Source organism: Haplochromis burtoni, unplaced genomic scaffold, assembly GCF_018398535.1.
Source record: "Haplochromis burtoni strain Fernald_Lab_line unplaced genomic scaffold, NCSU_Asbu1 Contig_26, whole genome shotgun sequence".
In the NCBI taxonomy this organism is placed as follows: domain Eukaryota; kingdom Metazoa; phylum Chordata; class Actinopteri; order Cichliformes; family Cichlidae; genus Haplochromis; species Haplochromis burtoni.
The window spans coordinates 1,256,597-1,284,402 of record NW_024582387.1 but is presented as its reverse complement, the minus strand read 5'-3'; the positions used below and the strand labels follow the sequence as shown (position 1 = coordinate 1,284,402).

At 39.3% G+C, this 27,806-nt stretch overlaps 1 protein-coding gene across 4 annotated transcripts in view; it reads right to left on the bottom strand.

Annotated features, from left to right (window-relative positions):
• Positions 1-27,806, bottom strand: part of arhgef10la (Rho guanine nucleotide exchange factor (GEF) 10-like a) — a 114,370-nt gene that overhangs the window by 21,158 nt on the left and 65,406 nt on the right. For all 4 annotated transcript variants that reach the window (XM_005917849.3, XM_005917850.3, XM_014332254.2 and 1 more), the window contains 2 exons: positions 20,743-20,864; positions 1,640-1,726 (listed from right to left, as the gene is read on the bottom strand). In XM_005917849.3, the coding sequence (XP_005917911.1) occupies positions 1,640-1,726; positions 20,743-20,864 (209 nt within the window). The remainder of the gene's footprint in view (positions 1-1,639; positions 1,727-20,742; positions 20,865-27,806) is intronic.

Sequence of the window (27,806 nt, the reverse complement as noted above, 5' to 3'; positions counted from 1 at the left end):
TAAGAACAAACCACATAGAAAACTTTTACTGTAAGGCAAAAGAAACTTACATTTTTAGCTTGAGCGTCACCAAAATTGGAATTTAGTCCCTAAATATTTGACTTAGAAATGAAACCTCTGAGGCGATGACCTGAAAATGTTTCTAAATAACCGAGAATACGAAACGGCCCGCAAACCTTTGATGGTCTCATACAAAATGCAGTTAGTTAACTGAAAAAGATTTCAATTCAGACACGGTAAAACTGGAACTTTGAAAGAAAACATTTAGACAATGTGGGTCAGCAGTTAGAGACCTGGGGAAGTTCCTGAAGTTTTAGAAGAGCTGCAAATTTAACAAACTACGCCTACAGACGTCTAAGAAGGTCTGCAGATGTCCTTCTCACTCTGATTTGACAGAACAGATGGTTTCTATTTAATCAATACAACTGTTTCTTCTAGTCTAAAGCATTTCCATCTACATGTACAAAACCGCGTCTCACTGCATCATTACAAGCATCAAACCAATCTTCTCTGAATGCCTAATTCAAATTCATGATTTAAAAAAAGTACTCACAAAAACTGTGTGAACCAACTTCAGCTTTTTTAATACATTAATCCCCCTTAAAATGTTTATTTTACCTTATTTTAGGCCACTCTGCTCTAAAAAAAGTAGAAAGTTAGATCAGCCTGTTCTCCTTTAATCACTGATATCACAAGACCCTAAATGGTAATGGCACCATATCTCCTCCTCATCTGAGTGAGCATCCAGTCTTCTTTAGAATACCAACACAAAAGCAATTAAGCCTGAGACACTGAGCCATAGTATGTCTCTTGGAGGGCCTGTACTTGATTTAACCACCCTTCTCCAAAAAGAAGGGGAAGAAAAAATTAAAACTGGAAGATTAATAGCAATAATAGATTGTCTGCATCATTTTAAATTCTCCCCGTCTTTGTAGATTCAGCTAAATTTCCACAAGTCCCGAGACACGATGCGATAGTCAGGCTCTGCAATTTTCCTCGCTCGCCATGAAACATTCTGCAGCAGTTACTCCACGGTAGCCTTTTTACAGAATGAATTCACAGTTTTCAGGCGATATTTTGCAAAATGAAAAATGTTGCATATCCTGTTCTTAGCCTTGAGATAGATTTTTTTTTATTCGCTCTTTAATGAATGAGAGGAAAATTTAGGAAGGACATTTAAATTGTCATGGTAATTGTGTGAAAAGCTTAAATAATCAGTACCAATAAAACAACCATTCTTCTCCCTTGAGTTTAGTCAATGGACATTAAACAGTGTCTGTGTGCTTATATACACTCCTGTACAGACAGGTGACAAATTAAAGGAAAGCCAATATTCAAGCGTCAAGGTCACTGTGTGCTGCCAGAACTTTACTTGTCCCACCTTTCCTGTAAAATCTACTCGCTGTTTTGATGATGATAGCAGTTGAGAGCACTATCTCCAATAGATGGCCAGTTTGGTGGAGATGTGGTTTTTAAGGTTGTAGCCTAAAGCACTCCAGATGAGATCGCCCCTCTCAGGAACTAAATGTTTCATCACCACCATCAGATCTCTTCATTTTCAGAGTGAAGAGTTTGTTTTTTTACTTTAAATGCCTGTAATGTAATGTCTGCATGCGTGTATAAGGAAGATGTTACTTACCCAGAGGTATCCTTGAGGTAAGGATGTACTTGCTGCAGAGAAGCCCAACAGTGCACAATGAACAGGATTGTGGAGAGCAGCTTCAAGCTTTAAGAGACAAAAATGAATATTGCTTATATAATGTATTTATTACGGCTCCATACCTAAACATTTTTTTTCCTTTTACACTGACAGAACCTTGTTATATACTTTCCCACAAACATTACATATTACATTCATATTACATCATCACCCAATGCAAGTTTTACGCCACAGCTGCCCTAAATCATTTTTTATGTTTCTGGTTAATCCACCAGTATGTGCTAGCTTTTTAATCAAAATTATATTTTTAATGCTAAAACATAATTATTGTTATCCATGAATTTTAAAATTCATTAAAAAAAAAATATCAGTAAAGCAAATCATTACTGTTTGATTAAAATGCCAAATTACAGTTATTTACTAGCTTTCCCCTAAAAAAATAAAAAAATAAAAATTGTTTTTGTGGTTGAATATCATGCTTGATTAATTTCTGGCTTTCTGGCATCAAAAGTGGTTTTGGAATGGTTAAAGCAGACTAATATTAGGCTTCTGGAAAGTTCTGCCCAAAGCCCAGACCTCAACCCTATTAAAAAAAAAATGTAGCTTAAAAGCTGGGGCTGTCCCAACGAAGCAAATAAATAAATTCTACCAACACCGCCAAAAAGAGTCGTCAAATGTCTAGCCAGGATTATGGAAGATGCTTGTTGATCGCTACCAAAATTCATTTGGACGAGCTGGTTTTATGAGACATTTAACCAAATATTGGTAGGGGTATATGTATACTTTTGACACCGTGCGTATTAGAGAAAAGCCAAGACAATTTCAAACTTGTTCATCCAATTCTTGCTTTTTTTATTTGCTAAAAGTTTTTGCTGTACAACTATATAACCTTTAAAAAAGAGCATTTGAAAGACATCCTGAAAAGGCCAAAATTACCATGATATCCATGCCCATGATGAGTATATGTAAACTTTTGACCACAACTGTATATATTCTTTTTACTCGTTTGCTGTTGAAATACTCTTGAGTTGAATTCTAAGAACACTGACACAGAAAAACACAGCTTTTTCCATCCAATGTCCTATTATTATATAACCAGCAGGTGTTAAATGTTACTTTGCATTCTGCTACCATTGGCAAGATCAAAAGAACAACACCAAAACAATGTTTGATGTTCCAGCTATTGTTGGAGGCAACCATTGGGGTTCTAGTTTAGTTTGAGCTTTCTTTATAAAAAATGATTGGATTTGTTACTTTTCAGTTTAGTTTTTTTCCTTTAGTGCCCTCAGCTCCCTTCTTATCAACTTATTCGCTCTATGAATTCTTTTGCTCAGTGCACTTTATACATTTTGTTTGGCAAACTTTGAAACACAAAAATAACAATTTAAACATAGAGAGCAAAGGCAGAAAAGTGAATCTCCTTATTGTTTCCACGTGCAATAATTTTGCAAAGATTATTCCCTTAAAAAGCACCTGGGATTTAGTGTAGCTGCTAACTTTACAATATTAACTTGTCAAACTTGAATGCACATTGATGTGAAAGACAAAGTACCTGTCAAAGTATTTATTATCAATACAAAAGAGCTAACAAGTTTTTAAAAAAGTAAAATAAATCTAAAGTTATTTGACAGGTTGTAAATGAGACATTGACATTTGCAGTGTGGAGTCTATACCCGATCAAACCCCCAGCTTCTCTAACCTGCAGTCTGTCATATAGGAAATGATTACCATTTTACTGTATGACCGCTAAGGGTGGACTGTGTGACAGAGAGAACAGCTAATTGTGTGTTGTCGGGATGATGGGAGGTGACAGTGGGTAAGGTGCTGCTTTTGAGAATGGTGGGAAGGGTGAGTGAAAGTGAACAGAGTGTCAACAATAAGAGCTGCGCGTCTTTAACTGTCGTCCTCTATGGCAGCAAGCATCAATCACAGGTAATTTATAGCCACCCTTGTCCAAGACCCTCCCTCTTTTCTCTCTTGTTGGGTGTGTTTGTAAACACTAAACAAAAAAATGGTAGTGGATAGCTCACGGCTCCCCTCATCTGCACTGCGAGGCTATTTCTCCACTCCCTCTGTGTCTCTCTCCATTTATTCAAATTCACCCCACAGATGCATGGCTGGTCCTCTCTATCAATCTTTCAGTCCCAATTTCCCATTTCTCTTGCATCGTTCATGCTCTTTTTATCCCTGCTTTTTTCTTCTTTATCCCTGCCTCCCCACCCCTTTTCCCCTTCTGCAAGCCCTCCGTCAAGAGCTGTGAAATGTTTTTTGATAGGTAATTAAGTGGCAGCCATAATAGGTATCCATATGGAAGCCCTGTGGTTAAGAGAAAGAGAGTGACGGTGGACCAGAGGGACAGGAACACTATAGCTTACGGTGCTGGCAGCACAATGGTGGTTGGAGTTTATCAGTCACCTGAGACCGGTAAGCATTGCAGGCCAATCTTCCCAGACCTAGATTACTTTCTGAGTTAGCAAAGTCAGTCTGGCAGTACAAATGGGAGCAGTATTCAAAAACAGGAATGTGCATTCGGATCATTCGGATAAAGAACTCATTTGTAAATGAAGAGGCTCCTTCCTTAATGAGTTATCCACCATTCGAAAAATTTGACGCCTACTCTTGTAAAAATGATTGCGGGTATAAAGAGGAAATCTCATTTTAGAATATTGTATAAGCAATTAGCTATTTGCTAATGACCCCTTATTATGCTTAAAATCTTAAACAGCACTTCTTTCCTTATAGGGCAATTATTTAATTCCACACAATCATGTGATAATTAGTGCGAGTCATATTTTCTATATTATCAATTTGAAATGAAGCTCTTCAACTGCTACATGAACAATTTGAGTGGAAATAGCTCACAAGGCCTGATATACACAAGGATACCAAGCCAAGGATAGATCTGGCTCCCATTAAAGTGCAGACAGTGACTATGATCGATACAGTAAACCACTGGTCCACTTATTGAAGTTCTTTAAGCAGCCAGTGGAAAGAGCACGGGTGAGCATAACAACAGAGCCTGTAAGACCACTTCTACCTGTGAATGTGCAAATTATATTGACAGGCACCTAGGAAATGTGAGCCTTCAGCAATGGCCATATCACTGGCAATCCCAATGCTAATACCGTATCAGTGAGGCCCCATTTAAAAATCAATAAGATCCAAGCCTTCTCAAAGTCTATTGTCAGTCTCGTTTATCGCACATTCTGCGTGTGTGTGCCTGCAGAGCTGTAGGTGTGAAGTTGAAAAGCTAACGCGGGAGGCAGGATGAGAGAGGAAGGTGAGCCTGTAAGCCAGCTGAGGGAGGGTTGATGGAAGACTTCAGGGAACACGGGGGAAGAAAAGGGAGGAAATGGGCAGGTGAGCTAATTAAAGCAAGATTTGTTGATGTGATGAGAGCGCGGCCTCCCAGCTGCTGGTTACCAATGAACAGAATAGGATAGAATAGCCCTTTATTGTCACCGTACATGTACAATGAAAGTGTGGGTGCTCTGAGCCAGCTGTGCCAAAATAAAATATAAAAAGTAGACAGCGGGAATAAACAGCAAACAGGAGAAATATATACAATCAAGAGGGACATATACAAAAATAAAAGAAAGGCACATGTTAGAGAACAAGTTGCAAAGTCCCCCACCCATTACCCCAAGACGGCGCCAGCCCAGATGCTGGCTCCAGGTGGCAATGGTAAGCACGGGAGCTTTGTTGTTCTTCTGAAAATAAATGTGAAACGTGTGTAATTAAATTACAATCCTACAGGGAAGAATGGATGGGACCATTTATTGTTATTGTCTTTTATTTACTGTGAAGATTTTGCCTAGTTGGTGTACACGCTGGTACAGCTCTTGGCTCTGTGCAACAACAACTGCAAATGCATGCAGTGGTAGAGATTGGTAGTGGTCTAATATGACAGGGAGGCACTTTAATGATTCATGCTTCTGGCTGTCAGACTGTCAGAACAGTGTTCCCTTGCAAAAGATGACTTCTCCAAATCCAATTAATGTTGTTATACTTCCCAAGGCTACTCAGGTGCACTGTTTTTCCTTACAGCAATGTTCCTCTGTAAGCACAGTGAAACCTGCTTTCAGATATGCGGGAGATTTACTACACGTGGGATTTTTGACAATTGCTTCCCGAAAAAAGTCCATGCATCATATTCACTAGGGTCCTATAATGTTATCAACAAGAAGATGAGACACGCTGCAGCCAGCGTTGCATTGTTTGGCCTCCGCTACACTTATATATGCTTTATTGGAAAGAGAGCTTTATAGTCAATTATGATATATTGCCTTACTAGAAACTCCTGACCACACATTTCTGGACCTTTTTACGAGACAAAAAAAGTATTTGGAAACGCTATACACTGCACCATGGCCTTCTGAAAATCAAATAACAAATATTATCTCTTTAAATGGCATGCACAGAGAGGGCTGGGTGCTGTATATTACACCCAGAGAAAGCAAATATGGCTGTACTATTTTTTTCGGATTCCATAGTCACAGTGACTTCCCCCAATTCCACATACCAACAATCTTTTACACGCACTAACAAGCACTAATAGAAAACTTCCACTGTTTATTAACTGGTAATTGACTGGTGTTTGCGCTCCCTCCCCACTGCAACCCCACTGCCTAAGGCTACAGGCAGGATGGCCGCAGAGTGAATCGCCAGTCAGCCTGAAATTGCTTACATCCAAAGCCTTGCTACAGGTAATGCACACTAAACAAACCACAAATATAAGAGATTTTTCAAAGTTTCTGCTCAGATTATCAAGAAGGCAACCCTGACGCACAGGTATTTCTAAATAACACGATACTGACTTGGTTAACCACATTTCTTCGTCTTAATCTGACCTTTTATGTCAGTGTAGCACTGACAAGCGTGTCTTCTATTGAGCATGCTCTCTACATCTAAACGTGCTCTAAACTTGTTCACAGCCTGGTCCCGGTTGAGTAAGTGATTTCTAACCTTGCACAAAAATTCCCTTGAAACTCCTAATATATTGGATTTGTTCTGTGCTTGAACTAAAGTACAAAAAACAAATACGAAAATTACATTTTAAAAAAGAAAGTAAATCAGTGAGTGTAGTCAAAGGAGCTTGCAAAGAAAAGCGTCTGGACTTCTTTAAGTTGCTTGAAGACGTTTCACCTCTCATCCAAGAAGCTTCTTCAGTTCTAAGGTCAAATGGTGGAGAGTCCCAGATATAAACCTAGTGGGAGTATCCCCCCACAGAGGGACAAAAGGACCCCCTGATGAAACTGGGTGTGGGTTCCAATCAGCCGGAGTTTCGGGTGAGTTCATTGTGAAACCTGGCCCCACCTTATCATGCGAATTCCTGAGGTCAGATGGCCCAGGATGTGAGTGGGCGTTAAGGCGTCTGGGAAGGGATCTCAAAACTGGATTATAGATGGCAGAGAGTTTGTGTCGTAAACCCCCGCCTCTGTTCAAAGATGGTCGCTCACAGTGGACATAGATGGCTTCTTTCACTCCTCTTTCAAACCATCTGTCCTCTCTGTCCAAAATGTGAACATTGGCATCCTAGAAAGAGTGTCCTTTATCCTTAAGATGCAGATGGACTGCTGAGTCTTGTCCTGTGGAGGTGGCTCTTCTGTGTTGTGCCATGCGCTTGTGAAGTGGCTGTTTGGTCTCTCCAATGTAGAGGTCTGAGCATTCCTCGCTGCACTGTACCGCATACACCACATTGTTAAGTCTGTGTTTTGGCGTTTTGTCTTTCGGGTGAACCAGTTTTTGTCTGAGCGTGTTGCTGGGTCTGAAATGCACCGGGATGTCATGCTTGGAGAAAACTCTCCTGAGTTTTTCTGATACACCGGCTACATAGGGGAGGACAATGTTGTTGCGTCTGTCCTTCTTATCCTCCCTCGCTGGTGTCTGGTCTTCTTTTCTGTGCCTCTTTGCTGACTTTAAGAACGCCCATTTAGGATAGAAGCACGTTTTGAGTGCTTCCTTTACATGTGTGTGTTCCTTCTTTTTTCCTTCAGGCTTAGAGGGAACATGTTCTGCCCGGTGGTGTAGGGTCCTACTTACTCCAAGTTTGTGTTCCAAAGGGTGATGGGAGTCAAAGAGTGTAGGTAAAAATTGAGTGTAGGTAAAAATAATTTACAGTGAGGTATACACAACGCAGTCTGAACACACACACAAACAAAAGAAGAAAAAAATGTTACAAAGAAATGAAAGACAGATGGTGAGAGCTGAAAGAAACAAAAGACAAGGTGATATTTAGCAAATGTTCAGTGAGAATTTTTGACCAGAGTAATGGAGGAGGGGGAGGACAACCAGAGACAAGATTTCAACTACACAAAGTGAAAGCATGTAACAACTATGCCTACGCTTTGTTTTTTTCTTTTTCAACGATTCAATTCTGCTGGTCAGCAGGTGGCACAACGGTCAAAATCCCATCAGTCCTTGGTCTGCTTTGCAGTTCTTTTTGACACTGACACGCATAAAAAAACAAAACGATGATACAATCCAAAGGTTTAATTATCCCTTTATCTTTTTATCAATTTACAGAAGAATCCTTGTCTATTAATCTAATTCTAAATGATGTACTTTTTGGTTGTTGTCTAAGAAACTGAATTTTGAAAAAGAAACAAAAAAAGACCATGAATACATTTGGAACAAAGGAACTCTGACCTCTGTCAACCTGTAGTTTTAATACCTCCAAGATCACACTGGCACACTTGAGGACAGTTTGGGTAATTTATTTGAACTACTTAATACTAACAGAGTGACGAGGCAGTCCAGTCTGTTAGTTTTATTATTGTTTTTTTAAGTAAGCGGAGGCTCCTTTTACACTACTGACTGTTGGGCTCATATTCAACAGGGCCATTCTGTGTGACAGGTACATATATAGGGAAGAAGGGACATTGGTTTTGCACATTTTACCCAGAAACAGAGAAGAGCTGTGTAAATAAATTATTGGCACGGTGTAATGTTGCTATAGAAACAACTGAGATATTATTTTACTAATAGGGAAATCTATAAGTAAAAAAAGTATATCATGAATATTTAATAACAATTGATGTTTTTTTTAATGGTGACAGCAAAACTGAACAAAGACCTGCAGAGTTGCACGGAGTAATCTCTGAGGTTAGAGAGAGGTTAACTAACATATTTATGTGCTTGCTTCTTCCTGCCATAAGAAAACTCGGGCTGAATCCCAAACATGGACATTACATCTTAGAATCTCTTCTCTATTCACTGGTAACTATTATATGCAAATCACAATTTGCTGTAACTAGTAAATTTTAACTAATATTAACTTTTTTTTAAACTTATTTTTTTTTCTATTTAAAAGGGAAAAGTAAATGGACGCTGAAACAGAGGTCATTCAGGTTCAGGTTACCTTATTTGTACCTGCAGGCAGATTTTGTAAAGGTCAAAGAGTTGGTAAGACAAAACATTTCCATTGCACATACATGTGGAGTATACCATATTCACAAACATAGTGCTTGTGGACAGTCACACTCTCAAGACATGACCATATGGCCACGGCAAAGTGTTGTTTGCTAATTATCACTCTTGCAATTTATCATAATCTGTCATGAACCTAATACAAAAGGACAACAGGATCAAAGCAGAAACTTGCTGTTAATGTTATGATTTCATGAGCTAGATGTCACCCTGTGATTTAAATTCCACTAGCATCAACAAGCAGAGATCAAAGGGCCAACCACCTGCTGTGCTTGCAGGCCTGCGTTACACTCAGAATATTCAAAGTCATTGGAAGACAATAAGATTAAACCATCTGCACAAGAAGGCTGAGTAGACAACCTGATTTTTAATTCTTGATAGGTCCGTATCGGGCCTTTTAGAGGTGGTTAGGACTTGCTGCAAAACCATATGGCTATCAGCTTATTATTAAAACTGGCTCAGGACATTTCCTCCAATTTAATAACCACTGTCTGTACAGTAACGATTCCCTGTCTCCCCTGGCTATGCCACAGATCATATCAGCAATAAGTGGAATGAAGCTGGAGAGTGGTTTTGCATATCTCTGCTCAAAGCCACAGCCTGACATTGGTAGGACATTACAAACTCATATTCATGACTCGACTGAGATTTTATTCCTCGTGTCCTTCACCGCTCCTGGCTGAACGATTGCAACACGCTCAACAAATGTGATGCAAATTCGCTGTGTCGCTATGCCCCCTCTTCACAGATACACACACACGGATCCACACACCCACACCGCTGACTCCTGCGGCCATGGCAGTTCCAACTCTGGATGAAAGCGGTTGTACTGCCCCTGCATTAATGGGTTCAAAAGAGGACTACGGGCTACTGTGTATTCAATCACTTCCTCCATCTTCCCTTCCCTTTTGCCAGAGACAGGAGATATCCGTACTGGGTCCAAACAAGCTTGGGATCTTTACTCACCTCAAACACAGAAACTGACACAACTGTGTGTCAACATGGGGTCCCAGATGAAACCCTGGGCATAAGACTGGACAGGGCTTTCAATAATCCTTAATATCAGATGGCAGGAAATGCAGAACAAAGGGAACCTTGGTGCCAGCTCAGTCCTAGCCATTTGGTGGCTGTAACACTTTTGCCAAGGAAGCTGTGCACATCAAGGAGTACCTCCCAAATTTGAATGTGGCCCTTACAATCCTTGGACACTAAATCTATGGTGGCCTCTTTGGCATAACATAAAACAAACATAAATCTTTGGTTCTTAAACAGGACTTCAAGCACCATAGGTTAGGCCAGTTATCTCAATTTCTCTTCTTCTTCTGTTACTTTTGATGAACATATACTTTTCTAACCATGATGTGATGATCTTAGATTGGTTAACCTTCTTTCATGACTGAACTTAACGGCAAATTCACGAGTTTCCACAGTAATTAAATGAATTGAACAAACATTCTGAAAAACCTGAAAGCGTAAAAGTAATCCTGGTGTTTGCACCTTCATAAAGAGAGATCAGAATGCAAAGACAGCCTATCCTTAAAAAGCTTACCAGTGGCCAACAACAATAAATTAAGCAGAATTCAGAGCAGTAGCTCTGCATGTCTTAAAAAAATGAAGCAGGAACACTAATTAGACAAACTGGAAAAGCAATATAAGGAGAGAAGCTATCACTGCAATAGACAGGACTTGTTTAGCACAATAGGAACTCAAAGACAAGACGGCCTTCATCCCTTTCCCTTTGACTCAATACAGCTTTTTCCTATCATCCTTTCCATATTGATGTATAATCACAGAGGAAAAAGTGACCAAATTAGCACATTTAGCAGATCTGCAGGATTTCCCTTCTGGGTACATAATTTGTTCCTGCATGCTATCTTGACAAGTACAGAGCGAGCAGAAACCCAGGGCCCGAGAAGGAGAACTCCACTCTGAGGCATTGCTAGAGTGTCTATGATTCACTGTAATTAGTATGTTAGCTGTCACAGCAACGGATCAGGCCCTTTGCAAATGACCTCACTGTCAAGCAGGGGTGTGGCTGCTCTATTCACATTTATACAGACACTGCACTGCCCTCTTTTGGAAAGGAGATTGCTAGGAGGAAAGCAGAGGAAAGTGAACATTGCAAAGCCTTTAACTAGTTTACAAAGACTATGCACAGCATGTGTAAATAATAAGAAAACTGAAAATGCATTCAGTGAAAGACTCTTGCTCCGCAGCACTAACTGTGACAGCAAGACCACCGCAATCCATTCACTACACTATAAATTAAAATTTTCAAATCCTTTTCACTGTTCCTAGTTCCAGCTGTTTAGCAAATTAATTAAAAGCTTAGATACGCAGGCGGTAATGATGACATAATTATTTTAACATGCAGGTAGTAAAAAAGCCTTTCAGAGTTTGCACTATTTATTTCGAAACACCGCTGTTTATTTCAGCAACTTTAATGCCTGCTCTGGCAGTCCAAGCGGTATCGCCCTGCTGGCCAATAAGGCAGGGAGAAAAGGTGGTTACTGTTAGTGAGCTTGGCAGCCATTTGCAATACAATACAATAACTACACAATACAATAACTCCTCTCTGGTATTATGTTGTTAGTTAGGTTGTATATACAATACAAAAATGTTTCCCCCTGAAAGTCTGAAAGAGTACAAGGTCAGCATCACTTATTATAAAAATAATGTGCTTTAGGCTTTAAACTCTTACCTTATCTTTCTTTTTGTTTTTTTTAGTCTAGTACATTTTTTTCCACAGGTGCTTATAAAATTGTAAAAAGTTCCCACTTTCATAGTCAGCTCCTGTTTGTAACCGTTGATACAGAATTTAAGAGAGATCCAGACACACAGCAGTCAATCCAATATTATACGAAGCACCTTCTAACTATTACATGACTTCAATAATCTCGGCTACTGATGCTGCTGACCAACAGCAGGGTAGATCCAGATCTACAAAGAAAGCGTGACCTCTGGACACTTTGGTACATTAGCCAAAATGTTGGGAACTGTCACAACTCCCCCAGAGTTGTTCTCGGCGAATGCCAAAGTTTGACTTCTGCCCTGACCTCAGAGAGAGGGCTCTTTGATCGGGAATGTCAAGCAGTCTGAAACTGTAGGTTGTCAATGCCCCCTGTATTTGTGACAGTGACAAGTTTGGTGTGTCTGGGGTTGGGTTTTGCTGTGCTGAGCCGCAGTGACCAGAAGGGCCAGCTCTGGCGACAGATCTGCTGTGATCCAGCTTCACACAGAGAAATTAGACTGACACTTCCTCCTGCTTTGTTATATTCTGCATGCCAAACACTCCTCTGCCCTCTCTGAACTCAGAAGATGAGCATGAACAGAAGTGCTCTGTTTTTGTGGTCAGGATAATGGTCCATGTTTACGAAGCTTCAGATAGTGGCTTAAAAATAGAGCAATTACAGCAATCAGTTACATCTACTAATCAGAGGATAAAGTTTTTATACCAAATCCATTTAAAATACAAGTTTGCGGATTGAAACAAACACAAAAGCAGTTTTAAAAAACAGAATGTGCTAGCATCTATGCATTTAATGCTTAAGACTGCAATTATTCGAACATATAAGCAAGAACTCCAACAACGCCGGTTATCCTGTGAAAACATCAGCGTGACGCATAATTTGTGATGAGCATGTACAATAAATCTTCAGAATCTAAACTGCAAACCTTGCAAACCAAAAAAAAATCCAGAAGCTGCGCACATTAACATATTAGCCTTATTTGGGGTTAAATCAAAAATCAAAATCAAAGTGCTGTTATTGGTGTTAGATCTGAGCATCGCTGCAGCAAAAAATTATGAAGAAAAAAAAATTTTTTTTGAACTTGTTGAACATCATTATTAATATGACCCAATGTATGTTGAGTATCCTAAATTTCTAATGCTCCACTGTGCTCAGTGGACAAGTTAAAAGTCAGAAACAAACTAAAGAGACTTTATTCACTATTTAGTTAAATATTCCAAATAACAGTTAGATGCGGAATAACAGTCTGAATTATTTTCCCCATCATTTACCCAACTCAGAATTCTATGATTGACTAATCAAGAGTCAATTTATAAAGCCTCAGACGCACCTGATTTTGTTTTACAAAATTGCAATCATTGTAAAAATAGGGACACACGTTTCATTTCCATTCCGGCAATTATTAATAAATTGATGTAGAAACTTTCTTAAATGTGACCTGCTAGGCACGGATATGGCGATTTATAGAACTATTATGAAATGTGCCTGTAAAACAGTATTGATGATCAGTGATTAATCAACTGAGGGATTAAATGAAGAGATTGTTTACAGAGGAGCAGTGGCTTGAATTGAAATGGCACTGAAACTAATTAATCACTAAATGTTCATGAATGTGCCCTGAGAAACATTTTTTCCGAATATGATGTTGACTGAAAAATAATAAGATAATCTGTGAAGCGACCACAAACAATTTCTTCACCTTATATTGCCCTGTAGCTGGGACGAGGTCTACTGTGAAGTATTTAAAGGTTACACAGTTTATAGCCACTTATAAGAAACACGCATAACTGATAAGGGTGCAACAATACTCGTATCGATATTGAACCGTTCGATACAGTGCTTTCGGTTCAGTACGCATATGTATCGAACAATAGAAATTTTTAAATTTATTTTATCAACTTTTCTTCTGACGATGCTGTCTGTGTTGAGAGCTCAGTGGATCTGCGTTCGACTACTCCGCCTAGGCTGCACTGTCGAGCGCAGATCCACTGAGTGCAGGGCAAGCTAGCGAGACAGAAGCTAAGCTCTCCTTGCAACATGGCAAATTGAACCTCCCCCACCCTCATTCAGATCTGGCCTTTGGAACTATTTTGGTCTTCATGTGATGTATGACCCTGAAGGTAAGCGCGTCATGGACAAAAGTAAGAGTATGTCGGATGTGCCACGCAATGTTCAATTACATTGGTGGGAACTACTGCGTTAGCGCAGTTAGCTCGTTAACGTGTTGACGCTGTCCAGCCCCACGCACGGGGCGAACCGCGGTAGCTCATTAATGGAGATTTGCCGTGTTGTGGCGTTAACGTCATTTTAGCGAGATTAACACTGACAGCACTAGTGGGAACAACGAATATGACTGCACATTTACTCCGACATCATCCTAGTGCAAAGACAAGTGGAAGCAGACAAAAACAATAAGCACGCATGCTACAAACTTTACCCGAGTCAGTTAGACAGCCGTTAGCACATGATTCTCCTTATGGGGACCTGATATGTTTAATATGCTGCTGAGAATATAGCCCAGAAGAAGCGTATAGTATAGCTTTTATTTTGGAAAGAGACATTTCTCTGTAATAAACTCTCTTTTCCAAAGATGAGTGATTTCTCGATAAGATAGATTTATTTTTTTTATTACTTTGTTGTTTCAGCAACATTAAATTTAAAAACTGTACATTTGAGTTAAAATATATATTTATAATTATAATAAATGACAAATTAAAAAAGCGTGAACATTTTTTGTATCGAAAAACTATCGAACCGTGACACCAAAGTATCGAACCGAACCGTGAATTTTGTGTATCGTTGCACCCCTAATAAATGAATTATTTTAATTCCTTTGTTTGCTTTCTAATGTTCATTCAGAATCTGAGAACTGCACTATGCATTGAAAAAATGAAAAAGAGACTCATGTTTAGTTACGTGAAATCTAAACACACTTGTCAGATATTTGGACAGATGCTTCAAAGTTAATGTCAAGCCTTTAACAATATAAGCAAAGTGATCTTGATGAGGATCGGGTCTGAGAGAGATCGATGTGCTCTCTCGAAACAGTCTCAAGCACTTGCGCATCCTGCTGTTTGTGTTTTTCTGTTTGCCAGAAGGATATTACTGCAGAGTTAGAAGGGGAGCCGCTACGCCTGGGTGGCTATGTGGATGGAACAAGCTTTTAATCCATGCTGGGGCATCTTTTCTCAACAAATCAGAGAGGTGGCTGAAGCTGCTACCTTGAAAGGTAGCAAATGACCTTCAAGAAAAACAGAGGGACAAGCATTGCGTAACTTGCCAATTTGATGACTTTACCTTTAAAAAATTTGAATAAAAATAGTCTAGAGGGGGAAAAGGAAATAAATCATCAGAAATGTGTTGCTACAGGGGAAGGCCACCTTTTCACACTGTCGTCCTTTTTAATCCATATTTCATAACATTGTGTCTCATCTGTACTGTCCATGCACACACACAGAGCCTTCAAAGTGAACTCTTTCATTCATCTTTTGTGTAAGAGCTTTGAGTCATTATGTCTGTAAATCACTCATTCCCCCGACAATGCCATAAATGTAGCCATGAACAAAGTGTATGCTGCTGCCAGGGGTGCCACTCAACCCGCTCATTTTCTGTACATGCAGTCACTTTCATGTGCCTAGCTGAATGTGCATTGCTGCTCTCTTATCACTCCATCAGCAAGAAAGATGGATGACACAGCAAGTGAGAGGGACATGCACAACATGGCCCAAAAGCACCAGCTAGTCCGGGAAACAAGCATTGACCTCGGTGCATTTCAACAGATGGTAAAGACCCCAGCACCTATAATTAATAGTTTTCGAGGCTTAGTACCAATCAATTCAAACGCGTTTGTTTGACTACAGCAAACATAAGTAAGTAAATAAATAATAATGGCGATGATCTGTGCGATCTATGTAAACTAGTGGAGTGTATTAGCGGTGAATGTGAGCAGGCTTTGCCGTTTTCTGAGCTGAGACACAGAAGCTAATCCTCTCAGAAATAGAGAAAGAAGGCTAACCCTGATGCAGTCCAAACCCCTTCCAGTTTGTCATTCCGCACTTCAAAGCATACATGATGAAATCCCCCAAGGTATTATAAGAGCTCTGGCATAGCAGCCATCCTCAACCCCATCCTAGCCTAATGCCTCATAAATGGAGTCTAGAAACATGTCCCTTTACTATTTCGCAAGTCTTTGTAGTCTTGGATCGTAAAGAACCTTTTTAGAGCGGCAGAAGAAGAGGTGCTTTCCTACTGGAGAAGATGAGGCATTTGTGATTCACTATTTGTCCCCTAACTGTAAAATACTGCAAATACAGAATGCACATACACCTCTTTGAAAATGGTTAGATCACGAAAGGAAGTAGGCATTGATCATCTTCAGAGCCTTGCTGACTAAGTGGTGGGACAGAAATACTGTGCACAAGAAAACATACAGTATGTGTCCTAGATAGAGACAGGTATGTAATTTAAGTAATTCAGTTCCAAGTGCTCCATGTGATGCCATCGAATGCCAGTTAGTTGTTAAACAGCTTGCTGAGCTGTCAGATTACTGGGTTTCATAAACGCCTCCATTATTGGTCTCCAGGCTTCAAACTAACACAGCCTGTCTGACAAAACCGAAAGATACGGCCGATTAAACTGTAGGAGCTGTACAGTCAAAGAGAGAGATGAAAGGGGAGAAAGAGCAAACAAACATGATTACGGTCCATGCCAAAAAATATCATGTCCTTTTTCCCCCCCTTTTACAGCAAATACAGCGCAGTAAATACCATTCCTGATTCAGCTACTACCTCCTTTTAGAGCTGCAACTCTTCTCACAGTTAAAGTAATGAAAAATTACCACGTCACCACAGAGTCCAGGATGCCATTTTTAAACTGCTTCATCCAGGCTTTGGGCTGAAACCCAAGTGTTCCAATCGTACAATACAAAATAGTAAATATACTGAAACTGAAAAGATGAAAGTAGCTTACATTTGGCATTTTACTTTGAAAAATGACTTAAGCAGTTAATTGAATTTAAAACGGATTGTTTTGCAAACACACCCTGAGTTTCAGAACTGGTTCGTTTCAGTGCTATGTTTATTTGAATCACCACCGATGCACTCGGGAACAGTTCGGCAAAAATTCAGTCAAATTCTGAGCTAACGTTTAATCTGTTTATCTGTAATAATTAAAAACATCAATCCTGTTAAGACTGACATCATGCACCAACATGCAACTGTTGCAGAAAATAGTATTAATTGTTCCATTTAACAGCCAATTCTCCTGTATAGAAGTCTGGTTCGGCTGTTACCCTTTCTGCTATAGGATTTCCTATTAATCCTTTAACCCAACCACCTCACACCCTCCCTTTGGGCCAACTGCCAAACCTGCTCCGTTTCATCTTTCAAAGTGGCAAAGAGGGCAGTGAAACAGAGCGTGCACTGACTCTTTAAACAACAAGGACCATCAGAATGTGGTTTGTCTATTAACCAAGATAGTGCCTGATCCTGTGTGTTTGTGTGTATGTGAGAGACAGACAGAGAACGAGGGAGAAAGACAGGAAAAGAATGAAAGAGATAAATTGAGAGGAATCAGTCCACCCCTGCTGTTCTCACTCAGCAGACTTGTGATAAGGTTTATCTCCGGCGCCTAACGAGTTCGCCCAGTAGCCCACTCCAGCTCCCACTGAGTGGACCGGGGCACACAGAGCTGCACACAGCCAGCAGTGAATTGAGCTCCCTAAGGTGACCTGTGCGTGTTGTTCATGCTATGCTGCTTTAGAACTTTATTTTTGTAGGAAATGGCTTTGGCCCCTTCGGCCACATCTTTTTTAATCTGGGATTTCTTTTTTGCCTTTTCTTCATCCTTTCTACTCACTGTAACTCAGACTGCCAAGAGAAGCTGCAAAAGCTGGAGAAAGAGCTGTGGAGCTTTGGCACAGAGAGGCGTGTGTTTCCCAGAGGCAGTGTCTGAGGCAAAGATGGAGACACAGAGAGGGAGTGGGGGGCTGCTGCTGAGTTAAGCCCCTAATCACAGTCTGCTCTGCATGAAGGACTTAAAGTCACTCCATTTAATGCTACCTTCTCTTTAGTCAAAAAAGGAAAGAAATATTACTGCCTACCTCTCCAGCTTTCTGATACCTAGGCCCCCATTCCCATTACTAACCCATTCTTGAGATGCATAAAATTCCAAAGCTACAGTATACACTCAAATATAGCGCAACGCGCAAGTCATGCACATTCATAGAGTTAAGGAAGCATGAACATAATACCTGCACACACAGAAGTACAAGCGTAAATGCTTCTACCTTTTACTCATGCATGTTCATTTCACCACATGGACCAATTTTGCGGTAAACAAGGTTTGTAACTGACATAGCTGCTATGATTTTCACTGGTGTGCTCAGGTGCTTCATTTATTTTTGCAAGAAGACGGTGGTATCAGCAGATCCTTAGAGACTGCAGCGTCCCTCTGGCTCAAAATTCATTAATTCACTTGGCTCAGCTTCTACACGGGTGTAACACGCTTTTGCAAAATACTCCAGATAGTCATTAGCACCTTTTGGGAAATCCCACACCCCACCCTGACCCCGCTGTGTCAGTGCTGCACTTTTTCCACTTTTCACCAGCTGCTCTTTCACCTTATCGTCCTCTCTCATCAACATGGCTAGCAGACAATGGTTTGCTGTACAGGTCTTAATCTAATGCTGGAAGATTGATTTATGCTTGGTTGTCCCACAGCCATTAAGATAATTGCATGATCACTTTATAACATCCTCCCCTGGTGGTTGTGGTAATTTGCCTCCCCGCCACATTCCAACTTGCACAGTAGGACCCATAACCACATTATGGATACAGAAAATGTGGTCGGAAATATCATCTTTCAGCCCTTGCAAACTGATTTCATACCATTACCACTGACTTCTAAAACCCCTTAAGTCTATCTCTCACCTGTACTGACCATTTGATCTATCGGCGGCTTCTAGGTCTTAACAGCTTGTATTGATCGAAATTCTTGAGCCAGCAACCAGAAGCAAAAGCTTGCGTGTCACCTTGTAATTCCAATAGTCTATGTATTTTTGAGTGAGATCATCACTGAGATGGTGTATTTTTATCTGTTAGGTCAGTGCAAGTGGGCTTTGATTACATTCAATGGGAAATGGCTGTGTAAAATGGCACTATGATCTCTTTTGACAAAATCTTTATTAAAGGAGCCATTCTGCCACCACTATGGACTAATGGCTGCTTCACAGGAAAAGTTAACGTCAGTGGAAGTCAAATTGGTTTGACAGATTGATCTTAAGAGAGGCACTTTGCTTCCCGAATATAAACACTGCCAGTTCAAAAACATTGAACACATCAAAATATTTGCAGCTAAAGCACAATTGGCAAGTTCAAAAAGAAGCAGAGATTTAAAATTCTGAACTGACAACAACAGTAAGATGATCCTGCTAAAAATTTAATTTGTTCCACTGTTTATACTTCATCAGTCATTATTAGCATTATTGCTGCACTTCCAATTAAATTATACCGAGTCAGTGAGAGTATTAAAAAGCAGAATGCGTTCATCCAGTGGATTGCTAATTCTACAAGATAAAATTACATACACCCATAATCCTCAACAAGGTACAGCTTAATATTACACCAGATGTGCTGCTTTGACCATAAATAAGCAAGCTGAAACCTGTGATGCAATTTAGCCCATTCCAGACATGGGATATGTAACACCATTGGCTTCCTCAATCTGGTAAAGTGATGCTTCATTGAGACATACTCCATCAGGAAGAGCCAGGGCGTGGTGTGAACATTTAATAGGCTTGTTGCACTTCTTGAAACCAATACTGTAAGCACTAACTGCAGAGAATTGTAATAACACTTTCAAACTTGTGTATTTGTGTATATGTGCATGTGTGTGTCTGTTATGATGACAGCTATTTCCAACAAAAACACGGACCAAGAAATCTCTGGATTTGCATTAGACAATTAGTAGACTCCAGCTTATAAATTTGGACTGTTTAACAGCTCGCCTGTCTAAAGTGGGGGGCATAATGCCATTTCCTGTTAGACCCTGAATGCTCTAGTCTCCATGCCAGGAATGGTTTAACTCATTAATGAATTGCTGCTGTCATAGTCTGTGGGTGATTGTTCCAACCTTCCTCATGGATGGATTAAGGTATAGTCATGAGTAATGAGTCATCACATACTCTGCCCTTATCATAGTAAAACCCTAACATTTTTGCTTTTAAATCAACATCTAAATTATAACAGATAATAAAGCAAAGTGGGGGAAAAGAGGAAAATTCAACACACATAAAAGGAGTTTTGTCTTAATGGAGTGGTTTGTTTGCACCTCTGGTAATAAAATCTGTGCCTCTTCCTCTCAGTGATATTTGTGTACCAGTGTTGGTGTTTAAATGTTAAAAAGCTTAATGTTCAGACTTTGTCCTGCGTGCACTAAAACCTTAAGATGTACTGCTGTTTTTTCCCAAAACAGCAGATTTGAGGTTTCCATGAGATTAGTTTGAGCAGTGTGAATGTAAGATAGAGACTGAAGGAGAGAATCTATTTCTCTGGGGTTTTTTATGTTCTTGCTGTTTATAACATTCTCCAAAACAATAATGACTTTGGTGCGCAATTCAAGGCGCTACATAGAGATGCCATCCTAATTTTGTGTCTGCTCATCTGTAAATGAGACAGCCATGTTAAAACAACACTATCTGACCTAGCAGGGATGCTATTTGGACTGGCTTCACCAGAACAGTGACCAGAATGAACATTTGAACATGGAGCCGATATGTTGAAATACCATTAGACTGTTGGAAAGCAGTGCTGGCAGGGGCTGATCTTTGAAACTTCAGAAACATGTGTACAAACTAATTGTTTTTAAAAATTGATTTTTTTCCTTTAATCACAGAAGCAAAATTACCTTTCTCTCTGTTGATTTTGTAGCAAAGACAGACATGTGACAGGCAAGCAGTGGATACCAAAAGGGGGCTGTCGTCTTTCCTTCATCCTCTCCACATAACCAGCCTGGTGAATTTTCCTCTCCTGAAATAGAAAAAAAAGAGACTCTTTTCTATTCATTCTTACTTAGGTCACCCCAACTTGATGTTTAGTTTATGTACTTATTTTATTTCTTTTCAACATGCATCTCATTCCCACAGCTCAGCTAATCTGTAAACTATTTCAAGCTATGTCAAACCACATAAAATCACCATAAAGACATTTCACAATCTCAGGTATATAATATGAATGGTGTGATTAGCATGTGAATAATCAGCCAGAGGCTTATCCCCTGTTGTAGGAGGCGAGGCCAGGTACTGCCAATGCAGGGCTTCAACAGTGATTAAACCTTTACTTAATCAACAGTGAGAGTCTGCCCCAGCAGGAAAAATGCAACTGCCGGATTTGTGTTATAATATAATGGATTTGCCTGGTGTGTGAGCCTCATAGCACTGAGCCTTACAACAGGTGTACCCCTGACAAGTCACTGGGCAATTCTGCCAAGGTACTCCCATTATATAATTGTGTAATCATCTATTTCAATGTATAGAAACTAAACTGAGCATGAAATTTAACAGCTCTCCTTTCTGGTTTGTTTGCATATTTTATCTAGGTATAAGCTAGTAGAGATCACAGATGCATTATAATGAGCAAAAGGAAAAAGCTAATTGCAGAGTTTGTTTTATAGGAGTATCATATCCTTATTCTTTAGGTAGGGGATAAAATTTAAGAGTCAGTCAGTTATGTTGGCCAAGACAACTAGCCTGGCTGTACCCAAGAAAACATACCTTAATCACCAACTCCTCTACAAGAATGCTTGCATTACTGCAAAATCATTGGATTACTCAAAAGTTCCAGCACTGGAATCAAGGACAAAGCACTACAATAGCTCTCCTTTTCTTGCAAAAAAAATGCAGGAAACAGTTTGCCCAAGGCAAGACTCTCTGCACTCCATCAGCCTCCAGAACATGTGGTGTCCCTCAGGGATCAGTTCTGGGACCCCTGCTATTTATAATTTATTTCCTTCCTATTGGAAATATTTTTTTCCATTTTGAAATACAGTTTCAGTTTTATGCTGATAGGATATAACTTTATATTTCCACGAACCCCAACACCTCTTTTCACCTTCTAACCTCACTGCCCGCCTAGAAGCCATCACCACTTGATTAGCAATCAATTAGCTCAAAGCAAAAAGCTATAAAACTGAAGTCATAGATATTAACTCAAAGTACTCACTTTCCAAAGTGTCTCCATAGCTGGTTCGCTAGACATACCCCTTTTTTACCACTCACACAAATAATGTCACAGTCAGCCTATTCCACATATGTAACATTTCTAGACTATGCACTTTTCTTTCTTAACACAGCATCCAAGTTCTGGTTCAAGCCCTGGTCACCCCTAATTTGGATTATTCTAATGCCATTCTCTCTCATCTCCTCAAAAACTCTAAAGCAAGAATCATCACCTGCACAAAGTTCACAGACCATATTGCACCTATCCAACTTGGCTCCCCATTCCCAAGTGCATCCAGTACAAGATTGTGCTTTTCACTTTTAAAGCTCTCAGTGAGTTGGCACCCCCATATCTCTTCGAGCTCCTTCACCCTCACACCCTATCCTGTGCTTTACGCTCAACCTCAGGAGCTGTCCTGACTGCTCCTCGTTTCAGACTAAACGCATTGGTTGCCAGAGCCTTTAGCTGTGCTGTGCCTCGTCTTTGGAACGTACTACCCTTTTCACCTTCTTACAACTAGTCTCTATCACACAGTTTAAATTACAGCTCAAAATCCACCTGTTCCCGTCAGCATATCAGCTGTCATGCTTTGTGTTTAATATGTTTAGATTCAAATATCATTCCTGGATTTTTAATATCTATTTAATATTGATGTTGTTTTAGGCATCTTACATTGTTGTGATATTCGAGGCTTTAGCAGTATAAATAAAAGCCAAAACACATTTATACAAAGAAAACAATAAGAATGATCAAGGGCAAAAATTTTCACATTTCCATACTGAAACTTTTGACCTCTACAGAATTTCTTTCAGCTCTACTGGATTCGTAAAAGCGGAATCACAACTGTCATTTTTTTCCAATCAACATACATTCAATAAACCATTAAAAAAATGTAAAATATTTGTTGTATATGAATTGTCAATTTTTTTGTATAAAAATAGTACTTTGTCATTTGGCAGCCATTACAAATTCAAACCTTCTTAGGTGAGTGTCTACAGGCTTAAAACTGAGGCGTTTATGTCTTAGCTTTGGCTACTCAAGGACAGTCAGTGACTTGTCCTTAAGTCATTTCTGCAATATTGTGACAGAATGTTTTTGTTCACTGAAATTATAGATGAACTATTTCCCCAAACTCAAATGCCTTTTCAAAAGCCTGTAACAGGTTTTCTACAAGGACCTCCGTTTTTGGCTGCATTCAACCTTTCCACAGTCTAACTGTACCTGAGACAAGCAACCCCCCACCCCCTGTCTTATCCACATGATCGTCGAAGGAGGAGGATCATTTCTCGTCTTTGGGCTTTCAGTGTAGCCAGCAGAGATCAGGAAAAAGGCTTTTAATTTTGTCATTCTGTCCACTGAATTGTTAGGCAATGACCGATAATTTCAAGAATACATTTTAGAAAAATTAAAGCCGTCTGTAAACTGACTGGCCAATTGACCACAGACTATAAGTGGACCTCAAGCAAAAACCAGAACCATCCCAGGGCCAGAAATGTTTTTCTTGTTGTTTATAAATTCAACATCTTCATTACAGATGTATGTTCATAAAGATATTCCATTGATGGACTCCAATCAAATTTAAACATTTAAAAAAAAAAGACAAAAAAAAAAAAGCAAACAGGATCCATTTGGACACAATTTGGAACGCTACAGCAAAAATCACGAGTGCTTCTGTAAATGAAAGGTCTGTTTTTAATTATTTTATAAGGTTGCTTACTTTTCAAATCCAAATTTTAATTTTGTCACTTTGAATTATTGGATGAAAGCAATTTTAAAAACAAAATTTACAATGGAAAAAGCAAACTAATATTAACATTCTGTTAATCAAAATATCCTCAAGTATAACAGGATATATTCCTGGCTCCTGTAAAGATATAAAGAAAAAAATATTTGTACATTATATTATAAATTCTAAGCAGCTTTGCATACAGATTGTACCTTGTTGACCCCATACACACAACATACTTGATATAATTTACTTACAATTCAAACATTTTTTAAGCTGTATAATCAAATTATGCTTTATGTTAGATACTTAATGGAGATATTACAAAGAATTCATCCATTTGAGTGCTTCATCTCAACACTTAAACAGTCACACTAAAAGCAGGGTTAATATAAATCCTTTCGTATTTTTTTAATCATCTTGAATTGTGGAGTATTATTGAATACAGTGATTATTTTGTGTGTGGTTGGCTTGTGTGCTGACTATCCCTCAGCAAGCCCCTGCTACGATTCATGGAGGTGTGAGGTCACTTATTAAAAGACTAATTGAAGACGGAGCAGCAAGTTCAGTGGTTTTCTATTCCACAGAGAAATTATCGACTTTCTTCAACTAATTATTAGATTAGCATAAATAATGTGCCGTTTGGGTACGCTGACTTCTTTTACTAAATTGTCACTCAGTAAAAATTAAAAGACAAATACATAGAGAGAAACACGGGGAATGAAAAGGACTGGGATACAAAGAAAATGACAGAGAGAAAAGTGGTAGGAAAGAACACAAATTAGCCTTAACCTTCAATCTTTGCCATGTAGTAATGAAGATGAATAACGGTGAACAAATGATAAGCACAGACCTAAATTGAATACGGCATCGAATAGGGACACACAGGCCAGTATCCTCACACACACTCGCACAATCACACGCATGTACAACTACACAGTACACTTTCGCATCTGGGAATTTATTTTGCATCAGTCAAACCTTTAAACACAGGAAAATCTAACAATCAAGTCCTCCTGTTACATCCCATTTCTCCTATAAAGGACTCTCACGTAAGCATTTTAGGCTTCAGTGGTCTCACTTCTCATTCACTTTGATTGAGGTGACGTCATGTGTTGGCCAACTAAATTGTCGGGCTAGTCCGTCATCACAACAACGGCAACCAATCACATCGTGTAAACGCATAACAACAGGGCAAGCTCCGGTGTCTGGCTGTTTTTTTGACAACTAATATATGAACTACACAGACAGACACACACACGCGTTTATAACCTCTATATTTCATATCCAGATGTTACATCAGCTAATACAGGAGCCTGAACTGCTCCTATTGATGCACACGAAAACTTTTGCTGTATTTATCTCTATTACCACAACAAATGTGATTTTGGCATATCATGTCTTAGATTTTCTCCTTTTTAAAGGACAATAGCCAAATAAATATTTATAAGAAAACTACATTTCACATGCTTACAGCATTTGTTTGTGTCTTCACAGCACACTGCACCTCAAACTAGATTCACATCGTGTTGAATTTACCACAGATAGGCTTTACAAATCAGGAGAGAAAGACAGTCACGTTAGCTTTCGAATCGCAATTACAAGCAGTTGTGTAGGACATGCGATTTATTGTATCTTCCTATGCATACCAATTAGATTTAAATTGTCGGAAATTGTCGACACAGGCAGAAAACTACAGCAAAGCTACTAACAAAAGCAGTCTAAAGAACAACCAAAGAGGTGAGTTATTATGGTATTATGAAATGAGACAGTTATTTTCCATGCAGGTGGTTAGTAACTTAAATGTAGAGGCTTGGAATGTGCATCCACCTGTAAGCAGGCTGTTAAAAACATGTGTTTTAATGTCACATACAGACAATAGTTGTTTGTTTGTTTATTTTTTACCATGGTGTCCTATCAGAATAATACAACATTTGATCCAAAGAAATTGACATATAAAATTATGTGACAGTACAAAATTTGTCAGCTTAGTTGTTAATTCCCTGTTGGAAAACAGTGAAACTGAAGGCATGAACCATATGGATAAACATCTTAGACGCAAACTGGAAAATCTGGTAGTATGCCCAAGTAACAGTTCAATCAGATTCCCTGGAAACATCACAGACCATGTAGATAACTAGATCTTGACTGATTTTTCCTGTTTGCCTCACCCCCATGCAAAAACACGAGACATCAATCATATCATCCTCGTCATTTGGCAGCTTATACAGTAAATGTCTTTCACACTGGTGTCACATGCAAACTACATCACATTGGTTAAATGGGATTACAAATATACACGATAATAAATCAAGAAATAATGACAGATACAACCTTTCACAGATTACAAGAACATTATAGTTCTCATGAATCTAACCTCTTTGATATTTAACATTTAATTTTTGCGCTGTTTGAAAAACCTTTGAATGAACCACTTGGGTTTCCTCTAAACCAGAAAATCCTGTGTTTCTGTGTAGTCTCCTGGGAAAAATCTATAGTGAGACTGAAAAAAATATTCAGAAGTCAAAATGTAGCTTTCAGTTTGCCATTTACAGGCAAATACTCTCGCACCACCAGGCTTACTAAATCATAATCTCACCAGGGGGCTGAGGTACATATTAAATTCAAATGCCCGGATGCTACGGCTCTATTAGTGTGCTCTTAGTTAAATGACTGCTAATGGCACTTCTGCAGGGCAAGCTACCACCTGTTTGGGCAAGGGCTACACTTATTATCTCAGGGTAAACCATATTGAAGTCAATTACTGAGCTATGCTCCCACTCGCAAAAATGGAGTTACATCTATACGTGACTGCTGTTTCTGGCCCCTAATGACACTGAAGTACTCAGTCTGTTCTCGGTCTACATTTCCTGCAAACCTCCATCGTAAGGATTTATTGGAACACTGTTGACCATTTTATACCAGCGTTAGTGTCTTGTTACAATAAAAACTAATAAAACAACCAATTAAATTATAACACTGAATTTTTTTAAATAAAATTTTACTGTCTTAGAAAGCAAAAAATAAATTGCAGTGATTTCCAGCTGTGATGTTTATTTTAATACAGTGTTGATTAAAAGCAATTATGTAAAAGATGAGATTACACAAATTAAAGGTCATGGTCAGTTCTACTCAATCCCAGCTACTGTACCATAACTATTCATAACAACATCATTTGTAACGCTTCTGGATTGGAATACTAAGTGGGGAGATTTCGTTTCTCTGTTTCTTTATTCTTATCATGCTTTTGTTTCAAGTCTTTTGCTGATTAAGATTAATTTGCAGATCATGGCACTCTATCAACCCTTGTGACACAAAGGCCAAAGATATAGACTAATTAAATACACCAGTGCAATTGATATTTCCCATGGATCAATGCGAGTGTGGGATCTGTTAATTAAATCCGTGATAATGTTTGCTCATCATAAACATTTCCCATGTTTGAGCACAGTGAGATAGGGAGATAATCTCTGCTGTCTGACAGATTAATTTTAGGGCTAACAGAAAATCCTTCCGATGAACGCCTTTTTTAAATGGGAGGTTTTCCTTGAATGTTTAGTTTAAAAGACAAAGGTGTTCAAAAGAAATCTTTCCACCTTCTTTAGCTTACTGGCACAAAAATAAAAGACAACACTTCCACATAAGGTTGACTAATGTTATCTGAAGCGATGCAGCAATATCAGTCACCATAGCAACCAAGTAATCTAAATCCCTTGGCTAATGGAAGTAAACCCCTGACGGTCTCCCATAAGACCAGGTGGATTTTGTATTCTCTACCCTTACTTGTCTCCTGTGTGGTATACATCGGCATGGCATAGGTTATCACACAGTGGATTAAGAAGGCGTGTCAGAGTGTGTGCCAGAACCCCCAAGCCGCACTCAACTCATCTATTGATCCACGTACGAGGGAAAAAAGTGAGAGACCGCCACACTTAGCAGTGTAACCGCAGGCAACAGCCCCCTGTCTGCCCTCTGTTCCCTGCAGTGGGACTGATTGCTTGTCTCAATCATCCTTTCACCCCCCCCCC